At 37.5% G+C, this 12,398-nt stretch overlaps 2 protein-coding genes across 2 annotated transcripts in view; both read left to right on the top strand.

Annotated features, from left to right (window-relative positions):
* Nucleotides 1–12,398, top strand: part of LOC109404086 (uncharacterized) — a 65,815-nt gene that overhangs the window by 1,132 nt on the left and 52,285 nt on the right. The gene's annotated exons all lie outside the window — the stretch shown is intronic.
* Nucleotides 4,037–11,063, top strand: LOC134285794 (FLYWCH-type zinc finger-containing protein 1-like). Its single transcript, XM_062847354.1, has 2 exons — nucleotides 4,037–4,833; nucleotides 10,566–11,063. The coding sequence occupies exons 1-2, from the start codon at nucleotides 4,536–4,538 to the stop codon at nucleotides 10,961–10,963; spliced, it is 696 nt and encodes a 231-aa protein (XP_062703338.1). The 5' UTR covers nucleotides 4,037–4,535; the 3' UTR covers nucleotides 10,964–11,063.

The following is a 12,398-nucleotide window of genomic DNA, read 5'->3' as shown; positions in this document are numbered from 1 at the left end:
GGTAGAGAGATACTGGTGGGCGCTTGCACTAAACGACTGGTGGTTGATAATGATGATTTGGAACAACTGGATTCTCATAAACTGCGATCTGTGACTGGTAAGGACGTTTCTCGGCCTGTCGGGTAGTACCAGATCGGTATTCAATCAACGCTTTTTGTTTGTTTACAGTGCATGTGATTATTGTTTTCAAAAAACAAAACATTGAATTATCAGAGTCGACTGTATTGGAATACGTTCGTCATCGGCTTTGCTTCCTAAATCAAGTGAAAAAGGAGTAGTTGTGTAAAAGCAGGCTGATTGATCGAAAGCTGTACTAGTACTTTATCAGTGCAATTTTCTGGTGCAATATTTGTATGGCTATATACAAATCGCTGAATCTTTTCAACTTACTAACATTGTTCTTCTTAATAGATCAGCGTTATCTGAAACAGGCAACAATGGTTATCAACTTTCCATGGAATCGAATACAGTATTGAATTATTTATTGCTGTCATTGTTTAATGCAATGATTTTCGACGAAATATATGAAATTTTAAAAATCAACGAATCTTTTATTTCTTTACATAAATTGAGCCATTTCTACCACTTGATTCTAAAGTAACCATTCTTGTATCGTTATGCGTTTCCAGGCTCCCCTAAACTCCGTGCGGCCAAGTTCGGCTACACCCAGAAGGGAAGGGCGATGCTACTGTACAACGGATATGCCTACATCAAAGACCGCCAGGCTCAGAAGAGCTGCAACTGGAAGTGCTCGTTGTTCGGAAAGCTGAAATGCCGAGCCAGGGCCGTCACGAAGGAGGTTAACGGGCGGCAGATGATGAAAATCACCAAACCCCTGCATAACCACACTCGCGATGTGTACTCGTTTGATAAGTGTAAAAAATCTAAAGAATAAGTTTCTGGCAAAAATGTCAGATGTTCTATCACAATGAAACAAGCAAACTTTTTGTTGTACCAGTAATCAACTTAGAATCACGTTCTAAAAATTTACGTTAAAATAAAATGTACTCTTCTATCATTTAGGTACAAATTCTAGTACTTCATGTCTTAAGATATTGTTTCGAGTATATTTTTGGTGGTATTCTATGCCTTCCTTGTCCTCATTATCACTTAATTTTTCTCTCAAAAAGATTGAATGATATCGGGTCTTCGATAAGTGAAGACATTAGTGGTAATGTAGTACTAGAATACTAAGTGCAGACAATCTGAAACCTAATTGATACGACACGAGTGAGTCACTAACATGTTTATCTGTATCCCCAACAGAAAACGTAATCTATGTACTGTGGTGCCACACCAAGCATCTGTTTCACGATGGAAACACCTACACTCCAAATGAGCGACCCTACCCAGGGCACCAGTCCCGAACGTGGAAATGCTCGTTGTACTACCGGCTCAAATGTCGCGCCCGCATTGTCACCAGTGAAGCCGATGGGCTACTCAAGTTGTGGGTGGTGGTTGCAGAACATACCCACTCGAAAGTGTTCCCTAATTTAACGCATAAATTTCGCAGTTTGTTCTAGTGGGTTGAACAAATTAAACAATCTAGTCTACTATTCAAGGATCTCAATGTTTTATAAGTAAACAACCATGCATGCTTTAAGAACTTTTTTTACAATAGGAAAGATGCGGATTCTTCGTAAATCTACTTTTTTTTATTATATTCCAGTTATTCATAATATATAGGTATTCAGTAGAGTGCGTCTGAAGGAGTAGTAGATTTGTAATGATGAGCTATATAATGCCCATGATGTTTACATTATTTCATTGCAGAAAAGAAGAATGTATGATCTCATCATACAATCGTCCAGCTCAGTATCATAAATCTAGTACTACATCGATCCTGCCCTACAGGTGTAGTTTGCAGTCAAAACTTTGCAGGCACATGGTAGGATGGCACATATTTCCCAGATGGAGGAGAACGTGCCTCTGGAGCCTATCTACTGATAGGTTCTGACTACGCATATTGTATTTTCATTATATAACAAGAAGTTCTAGATACTGGATACCGTCACTTTCAGAATATCGCAATTCTTTGGTTTATTTGCCATATGTTTCAATTAGTTCGTTTTACTACATTGTATCAGTAAACGTATCATGCTTTAACGACTATTTTATACCATTACAGATATTGTTTTCGTAGTGAATAACGTGGGTGGCCTTCTACTATGCGTAGATGGATATCCCTTCATCCGATCGAGGACAACCGACGAAGTTCAGTATTGGACGTGTAAACAACGAAAACGTCTAGGGTAAGTCGATGAAAATCTGCTCTTTTTTCCTTCCATAGCTAATCGTTTCCATTCGCAGCTGCCCGGTTCGTGCCTCTGTACGTCGTCGAGAGAAAGGACAAAAACCACTGGTCAAGGCGAGCGGATGTCACAACCATCTGATCATCACGGAGCGCCAGAGATATGGAGAGAGTTCCATGCTAATGCAAACAATCGCACGTGGACGACAAGTTGTAGCAGAGAAAAGGAAACGTGTCACTTCGAAACAAAGGCGAGCAGCAGCAACGGAATAGTGTTTTTTGTTTGTTTGAAGAATAAACATTTGAGAGATGCTTTGTATTAGAGTTCTAGTACAACATTGATTTGTTTCTACCTTTGTGTTTTGATCTTAAACGACGTAATATTAAATGAATAGTTTCTTACAAGACACACAGATAAAAATCTGGTACAATTCATCAGTTTGTATAAAAATTCTTGTTAGTACAAGCCGTCGTGACTAGTTTATCAATAATGTTTACAGTTCTTTCCATACTTCTTAATAGATACATCTGTTTCTTTTAATGCCTCCTCAGTCAAACGAAGATATGCCGGAGCCCAGATCGAGTACCGAGGCAGAGACGTGACGTTTTCGCCAAGCTGCCGCGGTATGCCAAAAATGACTCTGGAAGGGTACGTCTACATACGGAATGCTGGCAATGCCACCAAAACGTACTGGCTGTGCGAGCGTGGAAAGCGATTCAAGTGCCGCGCCCGTGCGATAACGTACCGCGGCACGGGACGCATCACCATCAATGAACATTCCCACAATCACATGCCGGGCTTTTAGGAAAAAACTGCGGGGGTGGAACTGAATTCTATGATAAAATGTACTCCGTTTTGCCATACATGAATTTCGTAGTACTAGATCAGTGCCGTGCATTTATCACTATCATGCCGTTTCAGATTCTCTAACTTCTCTAGTACTTTATCAGTTACCTAGCTCATTTCATATGTCTCAAATCCAACCATCAACATACTGCTATTCAAAAAAAGGACAACGCGGCCCGAAACTGATCTTCGATGGATATTCTTTGTACAGAAATAGATAAAAGGAAACGTGCTACTTCAAATTGAACACGAACGGTGTGTTTTGAAATCTAAAAAATAAATATGCCAGAGAAGCATCGTCTTAGCGTTCTAGTACCTAATTGTCATGTTTCTACTTAAGTGACCTCAGACAACGTAATATGAAATGAAAAATTAGTTGCATGATAAACTCATTGCAATCTGGTACAATTCTCTAGTTTGTGTGAATTACTTGTTACAAAAAAAATATTCGGTATTAAGTATCGTGACTAGTTTCATTGATAGTTCTTATAATAGTCGAAATAATTCTCTATAATAATATGCATTCTTTTCTCCTTAGTCAAACGAAGATATGTCGGAGCCCAGATTGAGTACCGAGGCAGAGGCGTGACGTTTTCGATCAGACGAGGTCGTCGTTTTATGCCCAAAATGACGCTGGAAGGGTACGTGTACAGACGGAATGCTGGCAATGCTATCAAAACGTACTGGCGTTGCAAGCGTGAAAAGCGGTTCAAGTGTTGCGCCCGTGCGATAACGTACCGAGGTACGGGGCGCATTATCATCAACGAACATTGCCACAATCATATGCCGGAATTTCAGGGAAATATGGCATTAATGGAATAAATGCGATGATAAAATAAACTCCGTTTTTGCCATACATTTATTTCGTAGTACTAGATCAATGGCGTTCATTTGTAACTAACTTCCCGTTTCAGATACCCAAACTGCTCTAGTACCCAATATTCACATTGACATCGTTCATTCCAGATACCTCGAATCCAACCCTCAACAGACTGCTTTTCATCAAAGGACAACGTGGCCCGAAACTGATCTTCGATGGATATTCTTTCAACAGAAACAAAGGCCACGGTCAAGCCACCTACTGGCGTTGTACGAAACATCAATCGCTCGGCTGCAAAGCCAAATTGGTTACCACAAATCTTGGCAAAAAGATTTCCATCGGTACTCCGGTTCACTGTCACATGGCTGATTACGGTCAATTGATCTGAATATCGGAAGGAATAAAACAGGCTGGGAAGGGTTCGGACGATATTTGAAACATTAATTGAAATGTTGTACTAGATTCTTGAAACTGACCTTTGATAATGTGTTTTCCATGCTTTTGCGGTTCCTGAGGTTTCAGCCATTATGTAATGCTTTGTAGATCACTATAGTAACTGTAGTACAGCCTTGATTAAGCGTCAATTTTGGTGTATTTTTTGCGAAATTATATATCGGATGTTTTTATCTAGTACTGCGTTTAAGTTTTCTTCAAAGATGCAGAGCTTTGCGATCAATTTTTGCGTTGTGTTATTTGTGTATCATGCCCGCTTAACAAAACAAAAAATGTTCATTTCAGATCCACTGAATCCTGCTCACAACAGGCTGCTGTTTATAGTGGGACAGCGCGGCCGAAAGTTGGTATTTGACGGATTTTCTTTTCACATAGACAGACACCGAAACGAGTACATCTATTGGCGTTGCTCAAAGCATTCTTCGCTTGGTTGCAGGGCAAGATTGAAAACCACAAATAAAGGTAAAAAAGTATCCATTGGTACGCCGGTGCATTGTCACGCTCCCGATATTGGCTCACTGATTTGAAACACGTGAGAGGCCATAAAAACTGATTGTTTGAGCTTTGGGCTCAAGAGTGAATTTGTAATAAAAACTTCTATGGACTGAGAGACAATAAAAAATACAAGGTTACACCGCTAAATGACAGACACAGTAATATAATCTTTAGAAATTAATACTAATGATTGAAGAAAAACTAGTACTACAGTGGCTTGTTGAGACCTTTTGGAAAATGTCACATTGGAAGCCTTTAAGTCATCTGAGAAAATTGTCTTAGGATGGAACTGTCTAGAACATCAGGGTAATGGGATATTCGAAAAAAAAACAAACTAGTACTGAAAAACTTTTCCTTGGGGTTCTACTGATTATGAGTAGGGTAGGTAATCAAAATTTGAACCAAATTGCGACTTTCTGAAGCAGTGCAAATTTTAAGAGATTTTTTCTCCCACATGGAAATAATTTTCTACGGCAAAATCGTATGAACATGAAAGCCACGGGTATAAGCTTTCTGTTAAATGGTAAAAAGTTTGTATTTGCACCGAATTTCACTGAAATATTCGATTTTTCATCAACAATGATTTTAATCTTAATTTGAACCATCGTAATCATAATTTGAACCAATTTTAATCTTAATTTGAACTACTGGCGGCAGCAGCTCGAGCAACTCACAAAACAGCCAATTCCATGCTAAACAATGAAAAATCACATGAATCTGCTAATTCTCATACCTATTTTTCATTAGGCAGTGGAATCTCAACTCAGAATGTTCGAAATTCTTAAGGAATTTGGAAACTAAATTTGGAGTTTTTCATCCCCCAAGAGTAAACAAAACAACCACTAGCGCAATCTACATGCCAGCACTAGAAGCTCACCCCCGTTTACTAGTTCAAATTTAGATTACAAATGGTTCAATTTAAGATAACATTCTCCAAGTAAGAATCACTTAAATTTGATAATTTTATGACAAATAATGCGGAATATTATTCGGTTGGTCGATTCTACGATAAATAAGCTTTCATTTGACGTGTTCACATATTGCGTGTGATGCAATGCATGAGCTGTACGAGTGCACCGAAAATGTGCTTTATCTTGGGGGAAATGGGTGAAAGCACAGTGATTTTTCAATTGCCTGTTTTCCATGACAAAAACGCTTTTTTCAATGCTTTTAAAGTCCATGTTATCAGGTTATATTACGGAAAGCTGTTTAACATCTTTTTCGGGACAATATTTGCCTGAAAAGTACGTCGTTTTAATGAATTTTGAAATGGTTCAAATTAAGATTACAATTTGACTAGTTCAAAGTTTGATTTCTTACCCTAGTGCAAATATATTTTGACATTTATTTCTAGTTGTACTTCTAGTACCAACAACTTTGAAAAAAAGGAATTGGTAGTATTTTTTTCGTAATGCTAGAAATGATTGAACTGTGAAGTTTGAATCATGCATACCAATTTTGTTTGCAACGTGCCTATGAACATTTTGAAGTACTAGATTGGAAATTTTAACTTGCGGATACATTAGCTTTGCTCATCCGTAGTATAACCTACGTGTGAATTCACTACAGGTATGTTCCGTTTTTATCAACACGGTCCGCTATTTTCAGTTGACAAAAACGGAATGGTGATAAAAACGGAATAATTTTCTTTGACAAAATATTTTGCTACATTTTTATATAAATTGGAAGATTTACTGTAGAACACATTTCAAAAGTAAAAATATGCCGTTTATTATGAAGTTTAATTGTTTTTGATATATCTTTTAACACATCTTGGTAGCACAGTTCAAATTACAGTTTTCTGACTGTGACGTCGACAAGAGGTTTTTACCACTTTTGTGACCACAGTTTTAGAAATTTATTTTTGTTGAACGCAAGAATGGCACATATAACCGTTCCAGTATCCGGATTGACGTTTAAAAATATGACATACTTCCAGGAATGATTAATCTCCAAGAACGTAATTTCGATATCCTAATAAAAAAAGGATATGTTTACTTCCTTCCGGAACGCATTTCTCCACAATTTTTATCTTAACAGATTCATATGAATGTTCATTCGTTCAACGTGGTAAGAAACATTTCTTTATTCTCGTATGGCTTGATTACAATTAGTGTGTAGTCCTGGCTGATTATAAAGAACATCGTTTCAGTTTTCAGAGATTCATATGAATGTTTCAACTAGGGTACTACTTGATACTTGATGGGCAACGGTGATTCTACGCCGAATGAAGCATTCGCCTCCACTGGTCTCGGTCCTGGGCCAATCGCTTCCAGTCACCCTCAACGTTGAGTTCAGAGCCCTTAGGTCGCCCTCAACTGCAAAAAGCCACCGTGTGCGCGGCCTACCACGAAGCCGACGACCCCTACCTGGTTCTCTGCTGAATATGGTTTTAGCTTGTCGTTCCTCCGGCATAGGAGCTACGTGCCCAGCCCACCGCAGCCTGCCGTGTTTTATTCGCTTCACTAGGATACTTTTAGGGTTCACTAGGATACTTTTAGAAAATCTTCAGACATTTTTCTAAGCGATCACTTGTATTTTCTGCAGAATATTGAATTCTCCAAGAAGTTCCTCCAGAATTCTTGTAGGTAACCTTATGCCATGTCGCTTGTTTATCTTTAGGAATTCGATAGGGGGTCGTCCATAAACGACGTAGCATTTTTTAAACGATTTTTGATACCCCCTTCCCCCTCGTAGCCTATTTTCCCATACCTAAAACATGGTTCGTAGCATAATCAGAGATTCCCTCCGCTCTCCTAAAATGCTACGTCATTTATGGACGCACTTCACCCTCTACTTCCCATGGTTGCTCTAGAGCACCATCGATTATCGTCGAACTCCGGACAAACGGAATTAGATGAATATGATGCAATAATTTTTAGAATATGGTTATAACCTCATAAGGTTAACCCAACTACTAACTACTTGTTTCAATAGTTGAACTATTGATAAACAATCAAAAACCTATTGATTAACAACCAAATTTTTTTTCATTGATTTCGAAAAATTTAGCCAATTTGCAATAACTTTTGCTCTACCACTTTTTTTCGAAAATGCTTTTTTGGCATAGAGATAACCGTTCAAAGTCGTGGAAAGGAAAGGGTTAAAGAATTTTTAGAGAAGAGAGGTTCTGTCCCTTATGATTTCTTCAGAAATTTCTTCTCGGATCAACCTAGATGTCTCTTCTTAATTTTTTCCTGGAGTTGCTGGAATGGTCCAAATGCACAAGGTGGGCTAAGAAAATCATTCTGGGATTTAGTCCCAGTTCATAAATTCATCCCAGAGTGTCTCTGGAGATTCGTTTAGATTTTACTTTTGAAATATAGGAGTTCCTCCGTTTCTTCAAAATTTCCTACGGGATTTCTTCCAAGAGTGCTTTCTGAAATCCCTCCAGGATTTTTTTCTGATATTTCTCCAGCGGTTCTTTCTGGGATTCTTTCAATAGTTTTTTCTAGAATTTCATCAGAAGTTCTTTCTTGGAATCTTTAAAGATTTTCTTATGATATATTTTGACTTTGTTTTGGTATTTATGCGCAGTAGAAACATCTACACATACTGGAACTTTCAGAGATTTTCTAATACGATTCTATCTTTCATCTATGTTATTTCCTCATGATAGTCATGATTACTATAGATGAACCAGCCTTGGGGCTTTGGGGAAAATCTAGGTAATAAAGATAATATTACAATAATAATTATCCCCGATTTCTTGCTACATTTCCTAGGGATCTGCCAGAAGTTTAGTCTAGTAATCCTCCAGGAATTCTTTCCTAAAATCCTCCAGAAGTTTCTTCAGGGATGATGTTCTGTATAGAAATCTCCGGGGAGTTATTCTTGAGGATCCTCCAGAAGTTTCTTGTGGGAATCCTTGAGAAATTCCTGCTAGGAATCCTGTATAAGTTCTTTCAAGAAATCATCCAATTGTTCCTCGAGGGATACTTTCAGAATACATGGGATTTCTGTAGGATTTTTTGGGAATCTTTTGTTTCTTCTTGGAACCCTTCAGGAGTTGCTGGAGAAATCCCCAGATCGTTTTCCAAGATCCTCGACTCCTCCTTCTTTGAGAAACTTATTTCTGAAAGATTTAACTCCTAATTCACCTAAAGGAACTTCTGAATTAATTGCTGACGTTTTATTAGAAGAAATCCATTAAGGAATCTGGAGGAATACAAGAATCGCTAGTAGGAATCACTGAAAAAATGAAAGAAAATCAAGATTGCATTTTTTGAGCAAACGAAAGATGAAATCTTGGATAAAATTCTTTATGAATCTCCTGTTAGGCTAGTGAATATAGCTGTTTCGGTTTGGAAAATTTCAACAGGCTATCAAGGATGACAGAAGAGATCTCTGGTAGAAGTTTGAGCCCCGTCGGAAAGAAATATCGACCAGGAGAGAAGAATTCAGCACATCGCATAATGTCAAGAAAATGTGTACAAAATCACGTGAAAAAGTCTTGTTTAAAAGATTGTAGTGTAAAAATTCAGGCAAGGACAGGCAATGAAAGCCCTAAACTGTTTAAGTTCTTGAAGAACACTTGAAGTGGTAAGCCAAGTTCCAGTTGATACGTAGAGCCGTAAAAAATAATAATAATAATAATAATAATAAGACGAAAAAGGGAGAAGAATGATCTTCAGAAGAAAGTTCTTGGAGGAATACCCAGATAGACATCCTGGAGCAATCCCTGGAAGGAACATCAATTGTGCCCTAACACAATAAGCTAATGAAATAAAAAAAATGTTCGATTATCCATGACAATTTTTTCCTATTGCCGGATAATGGAATCCGTCCTTTGATGGATGTGCATATACATCCCATCTATTATTGACCTTTCATGATTAGCAACTTTTGTTACACTTGGAAAATGATTGAGCCATTTTACAAAACGACAAAATTGTTGATGATGATATTGATATTCACGTATTACCTCCTGCCACCTCCTGTCAGAATTTCATTAATGAAATTGGCTCGGTTTAATTTTTCTATTGAACTATTGGTTTAATTTTTCTCATTTTCAAAAAAGAAGTAAAATTATGCTTGAGAAAAAGCATGAATTAACATTATTTATAGCTGAACTTGAAATGTGTTGAAAGCTACTGTGGCGTATACGTCTTCTATGACATCATTGCATTGGTAGTTGTTTCAAATTCATTAATGGATGCATTGCCTCAAGATTAATGTTAAGCTATAAATAACTCGTGTTCGAGAGGATAAATTTGACAAAAATTTTAGTGTTGACAAAAACGGAATGAAATGTTGACGAAATCGGATAGTGACAAAAACGTATAGTGATAAAAACGGATAGTGACAAAAACGGAACATACCTGTATTATCATTTGATTACCCTTGTTACTGGACGCTCTAGTACTTCAATGTGGATATTTAATATGTATTGATACTGAGATTTGATAGAACATTTGTGGGAGTCTGAATTAGAGGTGTATTTTAGTACTGGATTATATTCAATTATTATTATCTGCAAAAGATACCAAGTTTATATACGCTGCCAATATATTTGAGAAACTGTGGATGACAAATAGTGTTTCGTGAAATTAGACATGACATTCTCCGAAATAGTGTTTCTATAACAAACAATAAAGTGATATTTTACAAGATTTTATGTTTTGTGTTCCTTTTTAACGAATAAGCAAGTCACGTATGGTTGTGCAATGATCTAACATCTCTTCTTATCGTTATTTCAGATTTCAAACAATACTTCAGCGAACTGACACCAACTGCGACAAAGAAGCCGACTGTCATTACCCTGGACAACCAAGAGCTGGATTTCGTGCCCGGTCAACGTGGTACCAGTTTGCTCCGGATCAACAACTATTGCTACGCAAAAAATAACAAATCACAAAACTCGACCTACTGGGTGTGTCGTACCAGAGTGCAGCACCGGCCGTGCAATGCCCGAGTCGTTACCACGCTGAAAAGCAACGGATTGTATCGGATTTTGATCACCAATCCGGTGCACATTCACGAGCCGAACAAATACAGTGCGTATAGAAGTGTTGGGCAGGTCAAGAGGAGGCCCAAACTGGTGGCACCAAAGCCGGTGCTGGAGGAAATTTTCACTTTCACGTTTGATTCGGACTAGAACTGGAATGAGTTAAAGTAAAATTCTTTTATTTTGTTTTGATTATGCAACCAAAAGAAAGAGTTTTTAAATACAGATAGTGCCATAACGTCATACCATTCAGTACAGCCAGTACTTATATAAGGTGATTCCTTACTGATATTGATGAATTATGCAGCACTAGAATAAACTTACATTTTCTATCCGAAACTCCTACACTGTTTGCGGACTTTTGTACCCCTTAGACTGCTTAGGTGGTTGTTTAACTGAGCTTAATTACAATAGAAGAGTGAGGTGAGGCGAATTACAAGTGTTAAAGCAACATTCTCTGCTCGATCTCACCACCTCAACTGGATCATGTTAAAATAGACTTGTTTAGTCTGATAAACAATAGAATAAAACTTTTCTAAACTAAATGAGTTTGATTTGACTGCATGTGCGTTACCTTCTTCATTATTGAACTCATGAAATTATTTTTATCGTTGTAGATTTCAACCAGCATGGACTAAATTATGAAATCAACCAAAAGGGCTTTCGAAGGCTGTTCATTGATGGCCTGATAAAACGAAAATTTAATTGTTCATTTCAGATCCACTGAATCCTACCCTCAATAGGCTGCTGTTCATAATGGGATAACGCAGTCGAAACCGACAGCTGGTCTTTCACGGATATTCTTTCTACAAAGACAGACACTGTGACGACAAATGACAGACACAGTAATATGATCTAAAGAAATTAATACTAATGGGTGCCAAGGCTCTGATCAACAAAGTGCAACTACGTGGTTTTGAATAAATAAAAACTAGTACTACAGTGGTTTATTTACACCTTCTGGCAAATGTCACATTGATACAAAAACTTCCAGGACTACTTCATACAAACAAATCGACTAATTTCTTATAATTCAAGAAATTACTGAAATATGATGTTTTTATTATGCATACCAATCGTGAAAAATCACTAAGACTGACTGTGTTGTTGTATTATTTGTTTCTTACAACCTCAACAACAAAGTTACCCAAAGTTTTGCTCAAACAGCATCAAATTAGGCAAGAAATCATTTAATCTGACTTGGTTTGATCACCGCGATACTTTATATGCTTAGTTAGATTGGCTATTTTCGGTGAAATGATCAACAAACAGCATTATTTGCGTAACGCGTTTCGGTCTACTACTCTTCGACCATCATCAGACGCCTAAAAAACATTTATTTGTTACAAACACTATTCATGGTCTGTTTGTATGTGAATAGTGTTTGTAACAAATAAATGTTTTTTAGGCGTCTGATGATGGTCGAAGAGTAGTAGACCGAAACGCGTTACGCAAATAATGCTGTTTGTTGATCATTTCACCGAAAATAGCCAATCTAACTAAGCATATATAAGAAATCATTTAACCCACGCTGTTTGCACCATTTGATTGCAGAAATGGAGAATTGATCATCTCATTATACAAA

This window comes from Aedes albopictus, chromosome 1 (assembly GCF_035046485.1).
Source record: "Aedes albopictus strain Foshan chromosome 1, AalbF5, whole genome shotgun sequence".
In the NCBI taxonomy this organism is placed as follows: Eukaryota; Metazoa; Arthropoda; class Insecta; order Diptera; family Culicidae; genus Aedes; species Aedes albopictus.
This window is presented reverse-complemented; position numbering and strand designations above follow the sequence as displayed.

Bases quoted from the DNA above. Each gene is read 5' to 3' on its own strand.
- LOC134285794 (XM_062847354.1), top strand. From the start codon at position 4,536: ATGTTTTTATCTAGTACTGCGTTTAAGTTTTCTTCAAAGATGCAGAGC. The intron at 4,834-10,565 runs GTAAAAAAGTAT...TCGTTATTTCAG, and splicing joins ATTGAAAACCACAAATAAAG to ATTTCAAACAATACTTCAGC.